Raw genomic sequence first — 25,366 nt, 5'->3', positions numbered from 1 at the left:
TAAAATTAAAAATGGAAAATGAATGATATCAAAATGAATTAGTATCTGTTACGGTATTAATTCAATTGATTTGCCCATTCAACAAATTCTGACGGTAAGAATAAAGCTTGTATGAAGTATATAACACAGTTTAAAACAACCTTCTATGAAGCTAAGTATATACTAGTCTAATTCTATCAAGAGTAGACTAGAAACAATGTATAAAAAGTAAGTAGGTAGGTAATAAATCAACTTAAAACCTTCATGCTCTTGAAGTGAAATTTTTATTTTAGATCAAAATTTCGTTATAAAACTTGGCCCGTGACATATAATAATGTTTTCTTTATGCTCACAATATTCTCCATTACAAAACCATAACTTTGAAAGTAAATTTATTTTGTAAAAAAATGTTATTGCTCAAAATAAATTAATTTTCGTTCAATTTGATATCACTGATTACTCCAATATTTTAATTACAGGTGCTCCACAATAAGTTAAAGATGTAGTTTCTCATGTAGAAATCTTGTTCAGCAAACTAAAATAGGAGTAGGCACCTCTAATCACCTGAAATCAGAAGAAATTTATTAAAAATTCTTGAATACGGTGGTGGAAATTCTTATACGGTGGTTTGGAACCCATTAAAAAAACAACTTTGATAGTAACAATATGGGTCAACTGATTTTCTCATCAATTTTATTCAAGTGAATTTGTCATCAGCACAAATCAATTTATCGTTAGAGATTGTCAAAGTAAGAATCACCTGTAATGTTCATCATTCCTGATAAATAATGCTTCCTATTCAGCCAATGTTGACAGTTTTTAGTGAATCTCATAATAGCAAAAGATAGTAAGCATGTTGAGAATCTATAAAATATGTATGTATTTAAATTATACATTTATTGTATGTTCTAAATACCTTATCTTGGACTTTGTCACCTATAAATTTGGAAGAAAAATAGCACAAGGACTACCTTATTATTTTATCTTTCAATGTTATTACATTAGTGTTATTTGCATTGTAAATAAATGAATGGGATGAAAAATTTGAAATGATTGCAGAGAAATTTTTACAAATCCTATTGAGATTGGATGACGACTTATTAATAATAATGCAGATAGAGAAGTGGTTATTGGAGTGGATATTGCTGGGGATGAACACACTAAAATAATTAAATAAGAATACTAAGAAATTGTCAAAAACCACAGATTTATTGATACTTAGAAAGACCGGTTTCGGTTATTACACCATTGTCAATCTCTGATAAACTCTTAGTTCAATTTTCCGTTCTCTTCAGATCAGTTTCTCTTGATTAGTTCAATCAGTTTATCAGAGATTGACAATGGTGTAACAACTGAAACCGGTCTTTCTAAGTATAAATAAATCTGAGGTTTTTGACAATTTCACAGTATTTTTATTTAATATGAGTAATTAGGTACCACAATTTCAACTTCTCAACTACACAAAACGTAAAAAAAAAACACTACAATAACATGGAATGCAATACAAAACAAATGAATTTCCTGTAATAAAATTCAAAATTCATCAGTCATATCTCGAATACGTATTCTCTGAGTGATCTGAGTTAATCTTTGGTGAAAACAGAAATTTTAAACTTAACCTCATTTTGGACTATTTATGTGCCAAAATCAAGGAATTGAAGAAGTTTTGGGCAATTGCCTGTTTCTCTTTCCAAATATCGTGTTTGTGACTGTTCTAATAAATAAATAAATAAATACGGTACCAATCACTACCCCCATGCTTTAAGCACGCACTTGATAATTTGGAATCATAGAATGGTGTGAGAAATAAATTGCTCTTTAAATTAAAATTGAGATCATTTTGTATCTAAGATTATATGCTCCAAGGATTCTAAAATAGTTCCAAAACAGTATGCCCTAAAACTTACCACGGTGACATTATTCCTGTTGAGTGTGAACAAATTGAGGAGGCCCAATTTTGGCGAATTGTTGTTCCTTATCATTAGAATTTGGAGAACTTTTGTAAACCAAACTGGTTTACCAATCCAGTTGCATTCGTATAATGCTAGTCTTAGCTGCTCTCCCTGTAGAAAGAAGAAAATTTTGAAAAATATAATATTCTATTGCATCGCCTATTGAAAACATTTATTATAATATAACAGTTTGAAATAGATTTGAGAACATTGAATTTGGAGAATAACATTTCATTTTATTGCTGCATAGTCTATTGAAAACATAGACTACAGTGGGGTACGTTATAATGGCAGTGAAGAAAGATAGGAGAACAACGTCGCCGAACTTCTGTCTTGTCAATGCCTTCTAGACGGTAACTGATACAGGTTTATTGATGTAATGTTAAGTGTTCATTCTCGTTTAAAATAATTAATTATTATATTTTTAACAAGCTCACTACCGCTATTTGGGGAATGGGATCTCTTACCGTTGAGGTATCTGTATTATATTTTCAAGGTAGTAATATGCTTTTATAAAAGGAGTGGTAATTTTAACACGAGGCAGGAATATTATGGACTTCTTTCGACGGGAAATTTCATACCCCCAAACCCAAATAAAGAATGTTTTGCGTAGATTTTATCTATATGTAGCCCCAAAAATTTTCAATACAATTCCCACTGTGGCAAAAACACAAACCTCCTGTCAAAGATTTAAAAAGGAAATTAAAAAATGGCTTTTATCAATAGATGAGATCGAGAACCTAAAAAATCAGTTAAATCCACAATTCAAACTGGCAACTTGCAGCTATTGAGGCATTCAATATAAAATTAAACATATTTAGGTACTGTACATTTAATTATATCAACTTGGAAATCATAAACAGAGTCACAATCAAAATGTTAAAGTAATAACATAAAAGGTATGGAACGAACTCTATTCTTTTAGCTAAGGTTTTATAGTTACGGTAGCTCATATTATCATCCATTACTTCATAATTATTTGCATTCACTCATCTCTCCATCATTTCATCATCCATCTCTTCATTATTGTAGCATTCTTTTTCTCGTTCAACATATCATTATTAAGTACTTCCATCATATTACATTTTTTTCTCACTATAATTTCACTTCTAGAGTACGGTATATTTTTAATATATTTGCTCTTAGTTTTCTTGAAATTTTGCATCGAAGTTTAGTTTCAGATATTTGTTTCTCTTTTTAATCAATTGCAACCCTACCCTAAGTTCTGTTGCAAGCAGAGTCTTCATTTTTACTCATCTTGAGTCATGTTGCATCAAATGCTGAGCCAATTGAAAAGGTATTTAAATTTCATCCATTATCAAGAGATGAGTTGTCAAGAATAATAAAAAATTTGAATAACAAAAAAAACAGTAGGATTGGATGGGGTCTCAAGCAAAATTTTAAAAGAATGTGAAAATGAATTACTGGACCCTTTATTGCATCTCCTTAATACTTCACTAGAGCAGGGTATTTTCCCTGATGATCTGAAACAAGGAAAAATTTTGCCAATTTTCAAGAGCGGTGATTCTGAAAGAGTTGAAAATTATAGACCCATTAGTATTCTAAATGTAATAAGTAAAATTTTTGAAAGAGTAGTTTTAAATAGGTATTGATGCACCTGGAAGAAATTAATTTCATATGTGATGAACAGCATGGGTTCCAGAAAGGGAAATCTACTAAGACTGCAATAGTATCCCTTGTTGAAAGACTAATAGATATAATAGATTCAGGTGAGAAGGCAGCCGCAATATTTCTTGATTTATCCAAAGCTTTTGATTGTGTGAACCATAGAATATTATTGGAAATACTAAAAACTGTAGGTGTGAATGGTATAGAACTAAAATGGTTTGAATCATATATCATAGGTAGAAACCAGTGTGTTGAGCTTACCAAGGTGGATGGGAATGAAATAGTAAAAATTAAATCTCAAAAACTGGAGGTCCAGGCTGGAGTACCTCAAGGCTCAATTCTGGGTCCCTTACTGTTTCTGTTGTATGTGAACCAATCACCAAAAGAGTTGAAAGATCACAGAGCTCTGTTGTTTGCTGATGACATATCGCTTATCTTTAACAATTATTTATGAGATAGTCTAGAAATAAATGCTTTTACTGGAGTACAGTCAATTGTCCAATTCTTGAAGCAAAGGCAATTAACAATAAATAGTAAGAAATGTCAATTCCTACAATTCAAAAGTAAATATAATTCAGTAGAGGATAGAGAAATAAATGTGTTTGTAGAGGAAAATGAATTAGACCAAGAAGAGAAAGTAGCATTCTTGGGAATTTTATTGGACAGGAAATTAACATGGCATCCTTACATTGAGAGGATATGTAATAAGATATCATCTGGGGTATTTGTCCTGCGGCAGCTTGCTAGGCTGAATGATAAAAAACTACTGTTAACTGCTTACCATGGACTTATACTATCTCATATTAGGTATGCTATTTTAGTATGGGGTAATTCATCTCAACAAAATATGGACAGAGTGTTTAAGATTCAAAAGAAGGCACTCAGATGTATAGAGAAAGTGAATAGGTTAGACTCTTGTAGGCCTTTATTTAAAAAGCTTGGTCTATTAACTGTGCCATCTTTGTATGAAGTTGTAATGCATGTGAAAACGAGTGGTGTGATCCAGAATTCAGATGTTCATGAGTATAATACGCGAAACAGAGCAGATTATCATATAATGGGTCACAATAGTAGGTTATTTGAACAAAAACCAGATATATTGGTAGGAAATTTTATAACAAGCTACCTCAAATCTTGAAAAGTAATGATGATTTGAAGATTTTCAAAAAACAAATGAAAAAATATTTAGTTGATAAAGCTTTTTATAGTGTACAAGAATTCCTTTCAAACCTAAACTAGGTTGAACTACTTAGTGTTAGAATTATTATGTAATAACATGACTTGTCTTATACTCCATGACTGGAGTCTTTAGAACGTAATCTTAAAAAAAAAAAAACGTATTTTGTTTAAAACAAAAATAATTGAAGATATTGCTCTTTGATGGCATCTCCCACATAGACATTTTTCGGGAGTGTCTTTCCCAGTAAATTTAGAGATTATATTTAGAATAATTATTCTAAGTACATCATTTTTCTAATTTCATAGAAGCTGTTTTATTTTTTGTTTGTACTTTTGTTTACTTCCTTTACTGAAGAATAAATTTATTATTTATTTATTTTATTAGCAAGAAATGATATTTTTCAATAATTTCATAATGAATTTTTTTAATTAAGATGAAATACTTTGTTAATTAATTCTACATTGTTAAAAGACGATCTGGCAACAGAGCAAAGCGAGAAAGAGATAGCGCTATCCGTTTTTGTTGAATGATAGACAAGGACAGCAATTCCATTACTAATCAAACACTGCCATTATAACGTGGACCTCGCACCATATATGAAAACATTTATTGAAGACATAGCTTACAAACCATCCCATTTAGAATGATTATACATTATTCTACAGATTCTCAACATTCATTTGTTGTAACTTCTATTGAAAACATAGTTAATATGACAGTTCGGAAATAAGATATAAAATCAAGAGAACTCTTGTAAAACAAACTGTTTTCTCTACCCAGTTACGTTCTTACAAAGCTTATCTTAGTTAAAAATAATGCTCATCTTTGCTAATAAACTAGCTATAATCCCTATAAAAAATTTAATAGGCCATTTCGAAGGTCTTTCATTTCATATAAAAAAAGGCTATAAAATTCCGCTGTTTCAGTCAAAAATTGATTGCAATGGTACCGTATGTCCCTAAAATGGAAAAATTATGTTTATTACCGTATTTAATTGTTTATTTCCAACATATTTTTAGTATTGATGTCACGTTATCTATTTTGCATTTCTACTCTTGCGTTTATTATTCATATTGTGATCATTTACGGTATTTTTTAATATAATTTATATGAGTTCAATTGAACACATCAGCAACACTTTATCAATAGGGAAATAGATTTGAAAATTGGAAAAGATTGTATTTTAGTTGTTTACACGACTTATAAATACTTACAGTATTGTAATTAGTATTTCCTTGTGTAAATTATAAAGAAATTAAATAGATAAAATAATAAAAAATACTTACCTCATCCTGTAATCTTTGACCGCTCTCACTAAAAATAAATTCAACCAGTACCAGAGTGATCAGCATTATACCATACTTGATTTTCAGTATGAATCCACCTTTCTGTAGAGTGAATAATTTAACTTCTGTTAGTGATAATATAAATTAAAAATAATGATATAACATAATAGAAACAATATAAAACATGTAGTAGGCTACCCTTTTATTTGAAACATTTAAAACTTTTAAACATTTCAACATAATAGTATTCAACCAACATTATTGTAGCTGAAAAACTCCAATTGGAAGTAAAAATTTTAATGAAAAATACACTAAAGTGAGTGTAATTTTCACTACTAGTAGTGCCCTTTTTCAATTTATAGTCACTAGAAAAAGAAGCAGGACTTGATATTCAAATTTCTCTGTTGTTGTTAAGGTAATGTTTGTGGTAAATCTATATATATAAAAGCGAAATGGCACTCACTCACTGACTGACTCACTCACTCACTCACTGACAGAACTAAACATCTACCGGACCAAAAATGTTCAAATTTGGTAGGTATGTTCAGTTGGCCCTTTACAGGCGCACTAAAAATCTTTTGGCAATATTTTAACTCTAAGGGTGGTTTTTAAGGGTTTAAAGTTCGTCTTTTAGCATGTATATTCTTCTTATTCTCTTAATTATGATTGAAAAATGTCCATACCATATTATGTTAATATAGAACTATAATCTAGAGAGAGTACCTCTTCGAAACAGTTGTTAACTGGTAACTAAATTAATAATTTTGTCAGGTTGGCATTAAGTTGAGTTGACTATGTTAGGTTGGCACCAAGTTGAAGATTGAAATGCATTTATCGCGGAAAAATTGATTGAGCACTGCTACTTCAATCAGAGCTATTCATGGGAATATTATATTACTAGCCGTCAGGCTCGCTTCCCTTGCCATATCCGTTTAGCCAGACGTTTAGTCTGGACCCCCGACTGGATCGTCCTACAAATGAAAAATGCAGGCGAGCGAAGCGAGCCTGATGATTTCATTCTTGGACGATCCAGTCGGGGGTCCAGGGAGTGGAGCCCCCTGGCGAGACGGATATGACGAGCGAAGCGAGCCTGACGGCTAGTATATGATAAATCCATACGTATTAAATTAGAGCAACTGATATTTTCAAAATCACATTTGGTTTTGACATTATCAATTTGTTGCTATTTAATATGGTACCTGATATTTTATTGCTATCAACTGTAGTTGGAAGTGGAAAGCACTTATAGAATATTCATTACAATAAAATTATTCAATTCTTGCACTTGTGAAGAGCAATATATTAAAATATCATTGAATTGTCTGTTCGTTAGGGCTACTCTTGAATAGAGATAAAAGTAAACAGTTTTTTTAGTGAAATTTCTATAATAATTCATATTGAAAATTAGTTATTTAGTCTAAGAGAAATGAAAGAGGATACAAAAATTATTCTAATAAAAATTATTTTAGATATATTTAATTTAATTAAAAGAGATTAATATCATAATTGAGTAGGGTACTTGGATTTTTATTTCTTTTTCTATAATATAATTAAACTTTCAATCGACTGATATTGATTAATTGTACAATAAGTACATCATCAAAATGATAGGGAGAGAAAAAATAAGGTAACCTTGTGCTATTCCTCACCCAAATTTAGATAAGGTTACACATAGTCCAAAATAAGTTAAGTCTTGTAGTTGTTCACTTCACAAAACTAGCTTAAAAACAGAAGTAAAATGTAAGGACTATACTTCCATTACATTCTCTATTTTGTAAACCAAGATTATTCAATGTTGTAATGTTTTGTGTTGAGTTGAATTGTAACTTTAGTATCACTTGTAACAAAAAATGAAGGATCAATTCGATGATCGACTGTTGAATGGGCTGACAGTTCATGAACTTCAATAAACTTACCATGAAGATGAAAATTGCAAACACTATTTGCAAACAAATGTAGGAGTTTGCGTAGAATATTCGAAAATCGCAGCCTTGGTTCAGTTCTCTCACTTTCCTGTTTGGAAAATTGAGAAATAAGTTATTGAAATGGGATAATGTATTTGTATTCATCAATTCAAATTGATATGTTTGGAACAACACATCAAGAATAGAAAACAAATAAGAATCCTTTGAACTCATAAAGAAATCTACATACACAAATAGAAACCTATCTACATCTATTTCATCAAAATTGAAACTGCTTTTTTGATAAAAGAAATTATAACATCACTCACATGAAAATTAAATTTATCAGATATAGCCTGATAAAGTTTAAGTATAGTATCGAATATATTCACTTATTTGGTTTTATAGTTGAATAGAGAATTGATATTTGATTTTATAAGACACATCAATCGGTAGTGTGAAACTAAATTGAAATATTCGACTCCATATTTGCTTATTGGAACCCCTACAGTAAATCAGCATGATTTATTATAGTGAGCTATGATTAAAAATATATATGGGAGAATAAATTGGTTCAAGAATGTTTGAATTGTGGGAGAAGAATAGAAAAAAATTGATTTATTCTTGTTTGAAAATCTCTTTCAATTCTTATACAATTGATATAAAAATAGAACCTACATGTGCGATAGTGATAGAAGTTTTTAAATGTGATAATCTTGAGGATAAGTGTCTTCAAGAAATGGATGTAAATTTATAGATTCAAAATAAAGTATGATAGTTTTTGATTTAAAATTGATAGGTATTTGACAGGTTTGAAAATTGATGAATTCATAGATTTTCAAATATTGTATTTCTCTGAAACATGGTAACTTCAACTAACCTGAATATAGTCTGATGATGAATGACAAGTTCTCTGACTGCTAAACGCAGTCTCGCCTCACTCTGTATCTGTACTGTATTTAGCACCCTCTCAAACTCTCCTTCAATTTCCTGAGCATTTAAATGAAACAGCCTCATCTCCACCAATAGATTATTTATAGACAACAACTGCATTACATGCCCGCTTATAGAGAGTACAGTTGCGTAGTAAATATAAAACAACTCCACCAAATTCATCATAATATACTCATATAAACTGGAGATGTTTAGAGTGAGAGAGAAGGGTGAATAGATAAGGAAAGGGAGAGGAAGGTTCTCGATGGATTTGAGGTGAAGTGAGTAGGAGATGATACCGGATAAAGGGATGAAAGTAAAACTGATGAAAAAATATTTGACGATATTTGCAGTAGCTCTGGCTTGGCTGTTCCCTTCCAGAATGATTTCTTTAACAAGTTTTTGTTTCTTCTTCAAAGAATTGTCACTTTTCAAGAACGTACTGTTCATATTATTTGCATTCATTATTATTTCAGATGACAAACCTCTTCTTGAGTTCGTCTCCTCCAAAATATCTTGTTTTTCATCAAAAGCTCTTCTAATTTTAGTATCAAAACTGCTATCATAATCACACATTCTTGATCTGTCTAAACTGTTGGAAAATACAGGATTCTTCTCTTTCACATCAAAATCATCCCTCGATTTTGCATCAATATTCTCATTTCTCCCACTAATATCAACATTTTTCTCTTCAAAAAAGGTTGTACCTTTATGAATTCCCATATTTTCATCATCACCCTTGTCTTCTCCAATGCTTTCCCCATTATACAAATTCTCCACGTTTTTTTTAGCAATTTTCTTTCAAAAACAGTTCCTTGCCATATAAATAATATCCTCTCAGTTTTTTATTAATATTATCTTCATTTCTACTGATTTCGACAGTTGTTTTGTGATTTTCTGAAGTGGTTTTTCCAAAAATTCCCAGTTTTTCTTCAATCATATCTTCTCCACTACTTGAACCAGTATTTTTGTGTTCTTTTGAAGCATTTTCCCCAACAATTCTTAATTCTTCTTCACCCTCATTCTCTTCACTAACTAATCCAATATTTTTGTGTTCTTTCAAGATACTTTCTTCAACAATTCTCCCTTTTTCTTGGACTATTTTCCCTTCTCCAGTTGGATATACTCTACCTTTATTGTATTCTTTCAAGGCACTCCCTTCAACATTCTCTAATAATTGTTCATCACAAATATTACTCTCTTCAACCATCCCTACTTCTCCACCATGAATATCTTCCCCCGTGTGTTTTCTACTATACAAATCTCCCACCATTCTTGACCCAATACTGTACAATTTGTACTTGGAGTTTGCCAAGTTGACTAATGTGCGCAGTTTATCTGACAATAGGTAAACATCAGTTGTTATGCATAGAAGTCCTAGTGAAAATAGCACATTATCAACTCCTGAAACTCTAGAGTCGAAGCTCCACTGTTGCCAGTTCGTGCAGACTGCCAGGGCCGGTTGAAGGGCGATGGAGAGCATTGCTGCGTAGATCAAGGTACCTCTAGTGGTCACTGATTCTTGAGGATGGTGTCTCAGAAAGGATAGATGTTTGAAGATTGTTTTGATTATATTATGATCCTGGTTTTTATCATCCTGTAAGAAATGAGACAAATGTATATCTTATAATATCTTGGAAATCATAGGATATCTTTTTCTATGACAAAATCAAGATACCTATAAAATTATACCAATTATACTTTGGACAAAACGTTATATCAATAGAAATTGTCTACGCATGTGTTTTCATAAGACATCAATTGAATTCAATTCTTTTGATAAATTTACATCATAATGTGTGGGTAAATTTATTTATTCATATTCCATTCATTCACATATCAAAATGTAATATTAAATTGGATTGGATGTAGAAGATTATAAGATTGAAACAGAATAAAATTATCAAGTGCCCTTTATTGAAGGAAGTTTTAGGGTGATTATGTTCTAAATTTCACTATTATATATCAAGTCGATGGTCCTAGTAGCTCTTTTTTGTGAAGCTATATGTGACGCTAGTACTCTCTAATATCTGTGTCATTCTTACACTCTCACTCGGTCAAAACAGGGATAATAAACAGTAGCCGACAGTAATCGGCTTGAGATAACAATAATCAGCTTGAAATTTGTAGCATAAACGAGTTATACCATGGGATATCTTCTTATGCTACCTTTTCTCTATGGTTTTGTATAGGAGAAGCTGGAGAAGGTTTAGTAACTTCTTATGTAGTTCCAAAATGAAAACGTCATTGATATAAGTTGATGGAACTTCAAAGTCATTGATATATCCTAGGATAATATAAATGAGGTGTAGATACTACCATAGAGAAACAATAGCATAAGTAGATGTCCCATTTATCGCATTAAGGCGTTTATGTCGCAATTTTACTGTTATCTCAAGCTGATAGTCCACGTAGTTCTTTCCTGTGAAGCCTTATGACGCAGGTAGTCTCTCATATTGTGCCGTTCATACACTCTTAAGCCGCGTTTACACCGGAGTTGGCAACCAATGATTGCCGACATTTATCGGCAATTTTGAGTTGCACGCATTAAAACAACTGCAACTCGCATTGCCAACCGTAGTTGGAGACCGATTTTGCGAGTTGGCAATCGAAATTTGGTTTTCCGACCGGAGTCGGTAAAGATCAAAGGCGGTTGCAACCCCGGTTGGCAATGCGAGTTGCAGCGCTAACTTCAGTTGCAACTTGAGTCTGCAACTACCCCGCTACCCCTCCCGCCTGTTGGCTCCACATGGTCGCTAGCTATAATGTAAGCGCTATACATTACTCAAGCTAAGCTATAGCCTATATCTCTTAAGCTATAGAGTTTCTTTGTTTGATTTGGAGTTTTTTTGATGTATACATTTATTTCTAATTTTATGAATTGTGTTACTTTGGAACATTAACTTAACTTGTGTTCATATTTTATTAACAAGTCACTACCAGGTTGCAACTTTTTTGTCTAGATTTATTAACTAGATTTATTAACAATTAAATTTTGTCTAGATTTATTTAACTCAGTGCACAACGTAAAAATAAAGGTACTTTTTTCTATGTATTTTAACACGACATGCAGTCAAATTATTGAGTAAATATTAAAAACTTTTACTTACTGACTGGAGTACTTTCAATTGCTTGGCAATCATTTTCAACAGTGTTCAACAGTGACTGTTGAAAATGATTGCCAAGCAATTGAAAGTACTCCAGTCAGTAAGTAAAAGTTTTTAATATTTACTCAATAATTTGACTGCATGTCGTGTTAAAATACATAGAAAAAAGTGTGTTATACAAAGCAGCTCGGAATGGATCAAGAAATCATCACCTTTAAATAAAAGGTATCTAAAAATAACAATATTTAGTAATTTTCTTTCTTTGCTCACCTGTATGTTATCCTTCAGGAAACCTATAACAGCCTCACAAACCTCTGGCACTAAAATAGATATCGCACTTTTGGAAAATTAAACAAATAACTGAGACTAGTATAAGAGTCGCCACTCGCCAAAAAGCGCAATGTAATAGCCAATCTTTCTCGCACTGCAATTGCTTTCCTGTAGTTAGTTCCTGTTTACTAATTATGTGTCCAATACCAACAATTAAACTCTCAAAATCGTCACTTGACATTCTTAAAAGTTTTTTACACTGCCATCGCATCTCAATTCCCCCGTCAAAGGATCTGTATCATCTCGATTTAAATCATTTAAAAGATCGCTGCCGCTATACTTTGCTCTTGCCTGCAATGAAGGTCGAACCCAGTATCTTCTCGGTTTTCTACATTTTGATAAAATAACACACGCTGCCTTCAGCACTCGACATTTACATACTGTCTGATTTCTACATACTGTAAAGTTTAGTTGCAAGTTGCAGGTTGCAGACCTAAAAACAAACTATGTGCCCAGGTTGCAAGTACAAGTTGCAGACTTCCATCGGCAACTAGCGTCTGCAATCGAAATTGGCAATTTTTTATTGCCAACTCCGGTGTAAACGCGGCTTTACCCGGTCAAAACAGTAAAAATCGACAATAATCGGCTTGAGATAACAGTAAAAGTTGCGACATAAACGCCCTATACCATATTTATCTACTTAAGCTATTGTTTCTCTATGATACTACTCAGTAGCTTCTTATGCTGCTATATGCTTCTTAAACTTTGAGGATTCTACGGGTTGAGGATTAATTTTATAACAATATTGGAACAGATTTGAGAAAAAGACGCCTTAAATTATGTATTGATTGATTGATTCTTTATTGATTCATACAATAGTACATCATCAAAATGATAGGGAGAGAAAGAATAAGGTAACCTTGTGCTACTCCTCTCCCAAATCTAGATAATATGGTTACACATAGTCCGAAATAGGTTCAGTCTTGTAGTTGTTCACTTCACAAAATGTTCAGTCCTTAATTATTTTCACAAAGTAAAGTAAAGTACCTAGAGTATTTAGCTGCATTATTATGTATCAAGATGTAGTATCTTTGATTTCATGTGAGATGTTTTAGTTACTTAGAGCCTTAAAGATATTGAACAGTAAACTGGTTTCAGCTCGACAGATTTTGTATGGTTTTGGAAAAAATGTGTGATATGATTAGAGTTGATGTAAAACTTGGTAAATTCCTTAGATTGTTATACAATGAAACTACTTTCAATGCTAGTCAGAATTGAAATCTTACCTCCACCTCTCCTTCCATTGTTATGTGTCCAACTAACTTGTGAAACAATCAAAGAGTTTCCTAAATATTCGAAAGATTTACGCCTAGATTTATCAGAAGGAAAGACTCTCAAACGTTTGTTGAAATTTGAAATTAAAACTTTCTCAAAGTTGCAACGTTTCTACTCTTCTTGTCAAAAATTTTCAAATATGTTATCTCAAATCCTTTGAGTTCCCTTCAAATATTTTGGTTATTGTCCCTCAGAATATCTTTCGTCAATCTTTATTAGTTTAGGAACTAAACAAAAGTGGCATACCTTTTCCAGAACCAACTGTTCCATTGAAGAAAGCTATTCTGTCTTCATAAAGAACCCAAGTAACAATTCAGTAATAAATAGGTAGTGGGAAAGTTTACAAGGTATAATTTGGCAGTGGATTGTATCTCATTTTCCCTTATTGGAGCATTATTATTACCCTACTTGACGAAGCTCCTTAGAGGAAATCACCTAATTTTAAGGAAAAAGCAGGGTAATTTCATCCCTGAATAGACAGGAAAAAGATTGAATACTATTAGTTTGGAAGGTGAATCACAATAATTACTAGTTTCTAGTGTAATCGCTGTGATTATTACATCGTAATCACCGATAGGATAATCTTTATTCTGGTAGATTATTTTTATTTTTGGATTTTTCCCTGGTTGTGATTATGATCATTACCAGTATAATCAGTAACTAAATATGAAGGGTAAGCTTTCTGTTCCTTGTCTCTATCCCTCTAGATTATTTGAGAGAAAGAACCAGATATAGTGAAGCTGTGTTATTGCAACAGTTATTTATAATATTGTGTAGGTACTGTGTAGACTATTAGCTTTAAAATGATTGTCATAGATAGCTTTTCATTGAAATAATAAAACAAGAAAGTACCTGAGCTCCATTCTCAATTTTTATAGACCATCTTTATAAAGACTTTATTAAATCTGAATGATATTGAATATTTCAGTATACCTACACAATGAGATGATGTATAATTTGGCTCAGTAGGTATATAGTTGGATGATTTATTTCAGTTCCAGTAGCATACCTATTGATTTTTCTAGTTACTGGCACTGTAAAGGCAGGTAACTAGAAGCATGTAGCTTGAACATTGTGGACTTGAACAGATATTATACGGTTTCAAGTAAGCTGAAATGCTCACTCGACACAAGCTATCCAGTTATCGAGATCTTGATAAATTATTATTATATAGTTGAGATATCACAGATCTTTTTCCTAGATCTTGCTATCTTGTTTTTTTGATTGTGTAAAGAAGTTGATACCTTCTTTATTTTTTCCCCAACTGAGAGATAAATGTTGATCCAAATGCATGACAATCAGCTATTACTGTGTAGGTCTATATTCTGTTTGAAGTGTCAGAGTTTCTTGTAAATATAACAACAACAATAATGCATGAAATCGTTATTTTTCATTTCACAAATTGAATGACAGTTCACGGGTAACAATAAAATATACATGCTAGCTTCATAGTTGCGGTTTTAATTTTAACATTGAGTATAAACTTATCTAGGACTATGAATAAAAAATCATAAATCCAAGTACGGTACCCTTTTGAAATTGTTCAATCATGACATGTTTCGGCTATATCATAATGCCATTATATCAAGTCGACTTCTAGGACTTTATTAATGAGTTTTCCTCATCAATATTCTTGTAATTTTTCATTTAATTTTCCTTCCAGATTGACTTTTGTATCTTTTGGAATCTTCGAGTTATCAATGGAAGCGGTTAAAGAAAAATATTTACTCCTATAGTAAACATTTGAGCAATCTTAGTTACTATTTGAAATGTTTTGCTGCTTTTTGATGACACAATCCAGCTCACTTTTTCTGCTATCAAAAAGAACTAATAGCAGCAGATTTATCGTTCTTTTTAATAGCAAAAAGTGATTTAATAAATATAATGAGCAATTCGTGATGAAAAACGACATTGAAGAATTACAATTCAACTGATTATTGTAAGTTGGTTTCTTATTATCATTCCAATTATTTACAAGATTATTCCTTATTGTCAGAAACATTTTAACAAATACTCATGCAAATCGTCAGGTACCTTACATAAGAACAAATATCTCAAACAATTTTATTACAGTATACAGGTTTCAAAACTGCTGCTGTTTTAAAACATCGCTGAAATCATATCTTAATGATTTAATAAACTCCAAGTATTAGATATTATCTTATGAGTATAATATTCTCTTATTCTTATTATTCTTATACTGTCATAATAATATTAATTTATTCGTTCAACGCATTGAAGTTTCAAACTCTACTGTGTAGATATTTTAAAACTTTTCAGTATAGATATTCAACCAAACATTTGAATATCTATCTTAGCTATAATATTGAATATATTTATGTGAGCATAAACTCTCAAATATTGCTTCAAACACTGTAAAAATATAAGGATCAAATTTAAAAATATAAATCTTATCATTTGAAACTACCGCTAAAAATAATTCAAGCTTGTAGCATAGAGAACTTTTGTGGGAGAAATTTCAGCGCAGGGAATAAGTTTGTAGGAGTGGTACTATTGAAGGCTTCAGCGGTTTGTCATTCTGTCACTTTTCTAGTTTGTCTCTCTTTCTTGCTTTTATTTACATTCCATTGTATCGCTTTTATCCTGAGACTGGCTGAGACTATGTACCAAACTATTCTAAATAGATATCTGTAGATCTTCATTTCAAACAGTTGTGATTTCAGTAGACGAGACATAGGGTTCAAAGATCTAAAAATGAGATGACGCTTTCAAATAGTAGCATAGTGAATGTTTCCCCATGTTTGGCTGCACTTTAGTATATGGGCCGCGGAATCTAGCATTGAGACCTACATAGATCGATAGAGGAGATCAAGACGAGATCAACCATGTATAACATTGTTGTCGATTTCCAAGGATTAGCTAAAAAAACATGGCGGAAAGTTCAAAATTTTCATTTTAATAATTTGTTTATGGCTACAATATGTTTAAAACTAGTGCAATCTTATGTAAAATTTGACGAGGAATCCAATGAAACTAACTTCAGGTTCGTAACTTCAGTAGTTTTTTGAGATATTGTAAAAAATGTGCGAAAAAGTGCAAATTTTTTGTTTAAAAGAGGTAAACCTGTTTGCATGGTGATTGATAGGTATTTTAAACTATTGGATTCAGTAGAATGATAATATCTAAAGAAAAAATGTCAAGACACTTGATTGCCTAAACTCAAAATTGTTTGAGATATTTGGGAAAATAAAAATATTGCAACTCCATTTTTTGCTACCTAGGGAGACCTTAGGTTGGAAAAGCTTAGGTTAGGAGGAGGTTGGATCAGGAAAATATTAGGTTAGGGGAATCTTAGGTTAGGAAAAGCTTAGATTAGGGAAAGCTTAGGTTAGGAGAAGCTAGGGTCAGGAAAAGCTTAGGTTAGGGAAATCTTAGTTTAGGAAAGCTTATATTAGGAAAAAACTTAGGTTGGGAAAAGCTTAGATTAGGAAAAGCTGAGGTTAGAAAAAGCTCAGGTTGGGAAAAGCTTAGGTTAGGGGAAGCTGGTTCTGAGAAAAGCTTAGGTCAGGGAAAGATGGGTTACGAAAACTTGCATTAGAAAGAGCTCAACTTAGGAAGGTTAGGAAAAAGCTTAGGTTAGGAAAAGCTTAGATTAGGATAAGCTAAGGTTAGGGAAAGCATAGGTTAGGAAAAGCTTAGGTTAGGGGAAGCTGGGTCTGGGGAAAGCTTGGGTTAGGAAAAGTTTGAATTAGAAAAAGCTTAAGTTAGGAGAAGCTCAGGTTAGGGGAAGCTGGGTCTAAGAAAAGTTTAGGTTGAGGAAAGCTTGGGTTAGGAAAACGTAGATAAGGAAAAGCTTAGGTAAGGAAAATGTTGAGGTTGGGGAAAGCTTGGGTTAGGTAAAGCTTAGGTCAGGGGAAGCTGGGTTTGGGAAAAGCTTAGGTTGGGAAAAGCTTGGGTTAGGAAAAGCTCAGATTAGAAAAAGTTTAGGTTAGGAAAAGCTTAGGTTAGAGAAGGCTGGGTCTGGAATAAACTCAGGTTAGGAAAAGCTTAGGTTAGGTAAAGCTCAGATTAGTAAAAGCTTAGGTTTGGGGTAGCTGGGTCTGAGAAAAGCTTAGGTTGGGGGAGCTTGGGTTAGTAATACTTAGATTAGAAAAAGCTTAGGTTAGGAAAAGCTTAGATTAGGAAAACTCCAAGGTTAGGAAAAGCTAAGATTGGGAAAAGCTTAGGTTAGGAAAAACTTAGGTTAGGGGAAGCTATGTTTGAGAAAAGATTAGGTTCGGGGAAGCTTAGGTTAGGAAAAGCTTAGATTAGGAAAAATCTAAGGTTAGGAAAAGCTTAGGTTGGAAAAAAAGGTAAGATTGGGAAAAGCTTAGGTTAGGAAAAGCTTACATTGGGAAAAAGCGTAGGTTAGGAAAAGCTTGATTTGATTCAATTATTTTTACAATCTTTTAAAACTTCTGAATTCCATTGGAAGCTGAATACAATGTGATCCTCAATATCGGTCTGCACTATGCCTATGCAAACATATTGAACTCTTCTAAAGCTAAAATACTACATTTTCTTGTATTTTTTCCAAATATCTTAATAATCTATAACATTTTCTAACCTCAAATCTATTTTAATGAATTCCATGAAAAAAGCCCAATGAGATTTAGCCAATTTAGTAGTCACTAAAAGTAGTAAAAAATTAAATATGAGAATTGAAGAGTATTGAGTGTGCAATTTTTTCTATTTTCCCAAATATTTCAAACAATTTTTGAGTTTAGGCTATCAAGTGACCGGACATTTTTTCTTTAGAATTTATCATTCTACTAAATCCAATAGTTTAAAATACCTATTAATCTTCATGAAAATAAGTTAACCTTTTTTAAAGCAAAAATTTGCATTTTTCTGCACATTTTTTGCAATATCTCAAAAACTACTGAAGCTACGAACCTGAAATTAGTTTCATTGGATTCCTCGTCAAATTTTACATAAGATTGCACTAGTTTTAAACATATTTTAGCTATAAAAAAATTATTAAAAATAAAAATTGATATAAAAATTTTGAACTATCCGCCATGTTTTTTCAGTCAATCCTTGGAAATCGACAACAATGTTATACATGGTTGATCTCGTACTTATCTCCTCTTTCGATCTATGTAGGTCTTAATGCTAGATTCCGCGGCCCATAAACTAAAGTGCCCCCCGTATTAATTTTGTTTATCTTTAGATAGCAGTAAATGCAACAAAAACGAAATTTTTTACCTTCTCTCTGACAGAACGGACGAGACCACCGGATTCTTCAATAATCCTGCATCACTGTGGAAGCACCAACAACCCGTGCGATTGCCCTTCAATTCAACAAGTCAATGAAATAAAATATTTAGGAACAATAGTGGACAACAAAATAATTCAAATGGGACAAGCACATTAATCTATCAATTACCCGGATCAGGAAGCTTCTCTACAAATTCTATCAACTCCGTAAAATCCTCAACTATGAGACATTAAAAACTGTTTATTTTTCTTTAGTGCAATCAATTTTAAGATACGTCATAATTATCTGGGGAGCTACGAATTTTACACATGTTAAACCTCTCTATAAACTTCAAAAACGAATACTAAAATAATAGGCTTCAAGGAAAATCAATTCCCACGAACATTCTTTTCAAGGACAGTAAAGTACTGAGTGTAAGACAACTCTACATCCAGGCTATCATCACGCGAATGAGGAGAAACAACGAACACATAAGACTGGCAGATCATAACCATCAAACAAGGCAGAGAAACACGTATTCAATAGTACCAAGGATGAACACTACATTTGGGCAAAGAAACTACACATATTTGGGACCAAAAATTTATAATTCAATACCAAGTTACATTAGGAAGAATTCAATAGACACAGGTTCAAGAAAAGTTTATTTTCCTGGTTGGTTGATATTGGAGTGGAAAATTATGAAAATTTAGTTAGACAGTAAATATTGAAACTATTTATTCTTCATTCCACTCTTTACTGTTTTTCATTTTTCTAAAAATAACCTTTCTTAATTATTATCCTTAATAGAACATTAATATTTATTTACTAATTCCATAATTTTGTTTGTTTGTATTATACATTTTTACTAATTTTATTATAAAAAACTTTAATCCCATATCAGTGAATGAAGTTTGTAAATAGTAATTATTAAACGCAATAAGCAACTAATTACTTATACCCCAACACATATAATATATAGTGGGGTGTATATTTATTCATTGAAATTATCATTCATTCATTGTTGAAACACCGCTGATTTATGTACCGGTAGTTATATTACAATACTATATTATCAATATTCTAATGTTGCATTCAATCTTCATTGTAATTAATAAGTTTTCATAATATGTGAAATTTGTTGCATAATTGGCTGTTGTACTGTAATTTATTGTAGATTCGGTATGAACAAGAATGTATTGTAACTTACTTGAATAAATTTGAATTTGATTGACTAATAACTACTGTATTCCTAACTCTACCGTTCTTTCTGTAGGCTGAAAAATACAGCAGATTATAATAATCCTAATTTTCTTGTTTTCATGTTTTATCAATAACATTTTTCAGTGGGTAGGTAGACTATTCAATATTTAAGATTACAGTATCTAAGTTTCCTAATCAGGTCACGATTTGTTGTAGCCTACCTGAGTATGGACAGGCAAAAATTATAAGTGACAAGCATTTACGTTATTACTTATCCAGTGTAAGTTAATCACCACGGTCCATAGATCGGGGAATCGTTTGGTTTCATTAAAACTAAAAGTGATTGTTCTGTATAATTTGTTTTGAAGGTACATTTCAGATGTTAAAATCTAAAAATTATTTCAAATAGGGCCTAGGCAATATTATGTTAATCTTACCTGGTACAGTGATGAATAGCCTAATCATACTATTAACCGTTTCAATTTTCTGTTTTAAACGAATTCATCAATGTTATGTCTTTGTGTTTGATTAGTCTTCTGCTAAAGAAGGTCTTATTTATAAGAATAAACCTACCAAGTAATGAATAATTTTATATCTACTGTACTTTGTTACATCTTAAACATCTTGACTGTTCAGTTTGTTGATAAAATATAACCTAATCTCCTTACAATTCCGCTAAACATAACCTAAAAAATGATCAGTAGAAGTTTTAAGCCGTTATGTTGGTAGTGAGGTCACGTGAGGTTACCTTTGGTCTATTTGCGTTTTCTCTCTCTCGTTAAGATCATTCCTATCATACAGATACCGTAGTGGTATCACAAAGTAGGAGAACTCTGTGATACCTCTTCTCTCTGGTGGTATTGCTGTGCTGTATTTAGTATTTTGAAAACTTTATGTTAGTTGCTCTCTTCTTTAACAGGTAGCGCTTGCATGCAGAATATTCAGCGGATGTCATGCGCATGCTCAGACCGGCGAGTTCTCATCTGGAAACAATTTTCGGCATTCAGTTGTCAGTTCTGCGCTAAATGTGAAAAGTGCCGACGGGTGTTGATGATTGTGATAAGATAAGAGTGTGATTTGAGCCGATATTATTGTGAAATTCTTATCAGGTTATATAAAAATGGCGTAGAAAGTGAATAATTGTTTCAAGTGGCGTCTATCATCAAGGGAACAAGTGCATCCTTCCCTCAAGATGAGCGAGAATTTTTGTGAGTTTTGTACAAAGTACGGTAACCTAGCTAGTAGAATAAATTTCATTCTAATATTAATTTTGAGCTGTTTTATCCATTTTTCGTTATTATTCTACATGACTGGCATGATAAAAACACTTTTAAACTCATGATTAACTGATTACTGACTACTAGTGAAACAAAAACAATTTTAACACAAAAATCACATTAAAAATACAGTACCAATAGCGTTTAGCCTATACAAATATTTTTAATACTGAATATAGTAGTTTGAAGCTTCGAAGAACATGTAAATGTAATTATTTTTCTTTTACTACAATGGAATAGATTCATTCACATGATTTATTAATGTTTTATCATTTTATTCTCTTCCAGCTAGAGCATTACTCATGTAAGCTAGGTACTCAAACTACGATATAATAATAAGTTTATAACATCAAAACACTTTGACACTATGTATTTTGTATTCACCAAAAAGTATAGAAATTTCGAAACGAAATTAAACTTCATTAATCTTGAAAATACTGATTTATATTCATTATTAAACTACTAGTAGCTCTGTGAACAGTAGACCTCACGCAGTTTTCTCATCCACAAGTATCTGGTGTCACCTGCTCACCGGCTTCTTCAGACATCTGTGTAATGCATGCAATGAATAATCCACTTGTCAGCTGATTGATTATGATTAATCCTATAGTATGACTAATCCTATCTTCACAGTAGATACCTACCGTAATAGTGATATCGGAGTATGGAGGAAATTCCTTTTCCTTTCATATTATCCTAAAAATGCAAAATTTGAAAAAAACGTGTATATACATCGTTGCAAAAAATCGACACATCATCGTAAAAAAGGAATATTCCTGCCAAATCTTATAGAATTCTATCAACGCGTTTGGCCGTAATTGCGTTACATACATACAGACAAAAGAAAATCCGAGTTAAAACATAGACCTCACTACGTTCGGTCAATTACTCCTGAGTTCAGGATTCTGGCTAGATACTGGAAATCAATGAAATTGAATTCACAAAATAAAAATGTCACAAAATGATAGTAGATTATCAGGCATTTTCTACCCAATAAATGACAAAACTGAACAAAACAACTCCGAGATAAAAATACTCAAGATCTTACAACTTTTCCGATTGTAGAATAATATTTCCTTATTTTCTAAAATCATCTAATGATCACAAACTTATAAATATAAGGGTTTTGCAATTTATTGACGGATCATTTTAACTCAATTCTCCCGTTCCATTCCTCCCAAATTCTTCCAGTCTACCTCTCCTTTATTTCCATCTCAATAATATTTTCCAACAAATCATTTGCTGGTGGCGCGCTGTCGAAACAAGAAACTAATTGCGGAAAATAATCCGTTCAACCATATACGAACCCCTTACCCCTGTGGCCCGCATCCCCAACATCCAAGCCCATTTTTATTGATAGTGTGCCTGGCTTTGACATCCCACATCACCCTGATTACAGTATTATTTTCTTCGGCTCAATGGGCTGTGAAAAGTGAGAATAACGGCTGCTTTTATTTCTCTTCATCGAACCCCTCCCTCATTTAAGTAGCGTGCTCCCTCCAAATCTTCCGATTTTTTGCGATTTGATATCGTCAAGGCTCAGGGCTGGAGTACACCATATTGCACTGAATTATGAGATGTCAGTGACAGGTATGAGAAAAGTTTATATTCAATCCCCAACCACTGTTCTAATAAATGATTTAATGTATTTGAATGCTATCTTGTTGGTCAATTTTTTTAATTATCAAAACAATCTAATCAATTAATCATCCTCTTTCACTAATATTTATTACAGGCTGTTCAAATTGCATAAAAAACTTTTGAATCTTAGCCAATATTGAATACGATCTCTATTGGATAATATTATTCGAAGCGTTTATAGGGGACTCACAAATAATTTAATTTCTCAATTCAGTGGATTTTCGAGGTAATTTGATCGCTTACCAACCCTTAAGCCATTCACTTAATGAACGTTTTATTTATGTATTCCTGGTAATACTAGTAGTTCTGTGAACCGTAGACCTCGCGCAGTTATAAACCACAACCTTCCCTATAATACTGAAGCGTGAATTACAGTAAGTTACAGGAGAGTAGATTTTCTCCTGTCCTGTCGTGTCAGTGAGATATCGGTGTGAAAACGGCTGATTTTTCTGTTTGGGTTGGTGTATCGACAATGCTCATCGTCTGAAACAACTACTATCATCAAAAGCTGATTTCCTACAACTACAAGACACTGGTTAGTCCGAGTTGAAAGCAGAAAAAGGTCGAGAGAAAATACTATGTTACTTTGTGTTATTAATTGAATGCACCATTGCATTTAATACTACACTCCACAGTTGATTTATTATGAATTATTCTATAGTCTGATTTTCACGGTGATATTAGAATGAAGGAAACTGCTTTTCCGTTTATATTATCCTTAAATGCAAAATTTCAAAAAACCTTACATACATCGACGCGCAATTCAAAATGGAACATTCCTGTCGAATTTCATGAAAATCCACTGCCGCATTTCGCCTCAAATGCGGAACGTAGACTACATACATAAATATAGATGAAGAGAAATGCAAAACCGTCGACTTGAATCTTAGACCTTACTTCGGTCGATCAACTAATTATAGAAGAGATGTAAATGAGATATGTAAGTAATAAACAAATTTCCTGGGATAGATATCATTCATTTGATTTGACAAGACTAATACCGATACCAGATACACAAAATGGAACGTTTTTGAGTTTCGAAACTATTGAAATGTACAGAGCAAAGTTGTGATTCATAACTGGGATTCAATTTCTCTCAACACGATTCACTTGTAAATAATATTCATACCCATAACTTGTTCGTATGAAGCTCGCACAAAATAAATATTCAAATCTCAATGACAACAGAAGATGTTATACTGACAGATGCCATTATCCTGCCCAAACTCAGCTCCCTGACGTAGCGTAAGTTCTAGAAGATTCGATTGACGTCAATATCTGCCGACTGGTTGAGCAAATAATGAAATATATTTGCAAAAGCGATGACTAGGACAAGATAAGGGTTGAAACGCGATGAGCCGATGAAAGAGAGGCTGACAACAAGAGAGTCTTTTTCGCGCACAGCCAAGCAATATGCAAATTTTGGAACTGACAGCTAAGTGAATCGGTTAGCAACGTTTCCACGGTTATGACGTGACGCGTGTATGATAGATACCCATCCTGCCACTCTTCTATCACCCCCTGCTCTGCTACGATTGTGGCTTTCCTTTTCTCTTCGCACTTTTCTCTCTGTCTTTACTTTCCCACTTCCCCTTTTTATTCATCTCCTTGTTCTTGTTTATCGATTTTCTTGGTTCCACCATTTTGTTCTTTTATTTTTGTTGTAGCCTACTTTTTCTTGTAGTACCCTTCAATTTCTTTCATTCTTGGTCTTCCTTATTCTTGATCTTCTTTTATTCTGATTCTATTTTATTCTTGATTCCATCTTACTCGTGTTTTTTCTTTGTAGTATCCTTGTATTTCATTCATTCTTGGTCTTCCTTATTCTTGATCTTCTTTTATTCTGATTCTATTTTATTCTTGATTCCATCTTATTCGTGTTTTTTCTTTGTAGTATCCTTGTATTTCATTCATTCTTGGTCTTCCTTATTCTTGATCTTCTTTTATTCTGATTCTATTTTATTCTTGATTCCATCTTATTCGTGTTTTTTCTTTGTAGTATCCTTGTATTTCATTCATTCTTGGTCTTCCTTATTCTTGATCTTCTTTTATTCTGATTCTATTCTATTCTTGATTTCATCTTATTCGGATTCGTTCATCTCTATTCCACTTGTGCTTATTCTATCCTTATTCTTCTTTCATCCATGAGGTTCTTTTATTTTTGTCTTGCCTGCTCTCTTTTATCCTTTTTCCTCTTGGATCCATTTTCAAATTTTGACCCGATTATTCCCCCCCTACTTGTTCTTGTTCTTTTCTTTATTGCTCTTCTCTTATCCGTCTTCTGACTTGTGATTCTTCATCTTTTTCTCTTTTTCCATACTTGTTCTTGTACCCTTTTACCTCCTTGTAATCTACTGAATCTCCTATTATATTTTCCTTACTCATCCTTCTTTCATCTTTCTCCGTACTTGTTCTTCTATCCTTTCCCCCACTTGTTCTTCTCTCATCCTTTCTACCCTTGTCCTACAGG

At 32.4% G+C, this 25,366-nt stretch overlaps 1 protein-coding gene and 1 long non-coding RNA gene across 7 annotated transcripts; one reads left to right on the top strand and one right to left on the bottom strand.

Annotated features, from left to right (window-relative positions):
- Positions 1-244: 244 nt before the first annotated feature.
- LOC120352318 lies at positions 245-20,777 on the bottom strand. 4 transcript variants are annotated; one of them, XM_039432342.1, is made up of 6 exons: positions 20,727-20,777; positions 8,811-10,460; positions 7,943-8,039; positions 6,027-6,128; positions 1,887-2,042; positions 245-543 (listed from the first exon to the last, which is right to left on the bottom strand). In XM_039432342.1, the coding sequence occupies exons 2-6, from the start codon at positions 9,584-9,586 to the stop codon at positions 490-492; spliced, it is 1,185 nt and encodes a 394-aa protein (XP_039288276.1). In that variant the 5' UTR covers positions 9,587-10,460; positions 20,727-20,777; the 3' UTR covers positions 245-489. The 4 variants fall into 4 exon arrangements, with proteins under 4 accessions (XP_039288276.1, XP_039288277.1, XP_039288274.1 ...); XM_039432343.1 differs by lacking the exon at positions 20,727-20,777 and adding an exon at positions 20,552-20,641; XM_039432340.1 differs by lacking the exon at positions 20,727-20,777 and adding an exon at positions 20,416-20,633.
- Positions 14,908-21,513, top strand: LOC120352322. 3 transcript variants are annotated; one of them, XR_005571773.1, is made up of 2 exons: positions 14,908-15,514; positions 20,898-21,513. It is a non-coding gene; the product is annotated as an uncharacterized LOC120352322 (long non-coding RNA). The 3 variants fall into 3 exon arrangements; XR_005571771.1 differs by lacking the exon at positions 14,908-15,514 and adding an exon at positions 20,001-20,125; XR_005571772.1 differs by lacking the exon at positions 14,908-15,514 and adding an exon at positions 20,154-20,346.
- Positions 21,514-25,366: the final 3,853 nt, after the last annotated feature.

The sequence above is a fragment of the Nilaparvata lugens genome, chromosome 7 (assembly GCF_014356525.2).
Source record: "Nilaparvata lugens isolate BPH chromosome 7, ASM1435652v1, whole genome shotgun sequence".
Lineage (NCBI taxonomy): Eukaryota > Metazoa > Arthropoda > Insecta > Hemiptera > Delphacidae > Nilaparvata > Nilaparvata lugens.
The sequence above is the reverse complement of the archived record's forward strand: the minus strand, read 5'-3'. Positions and strand labels throughout refer to the sequence as shown.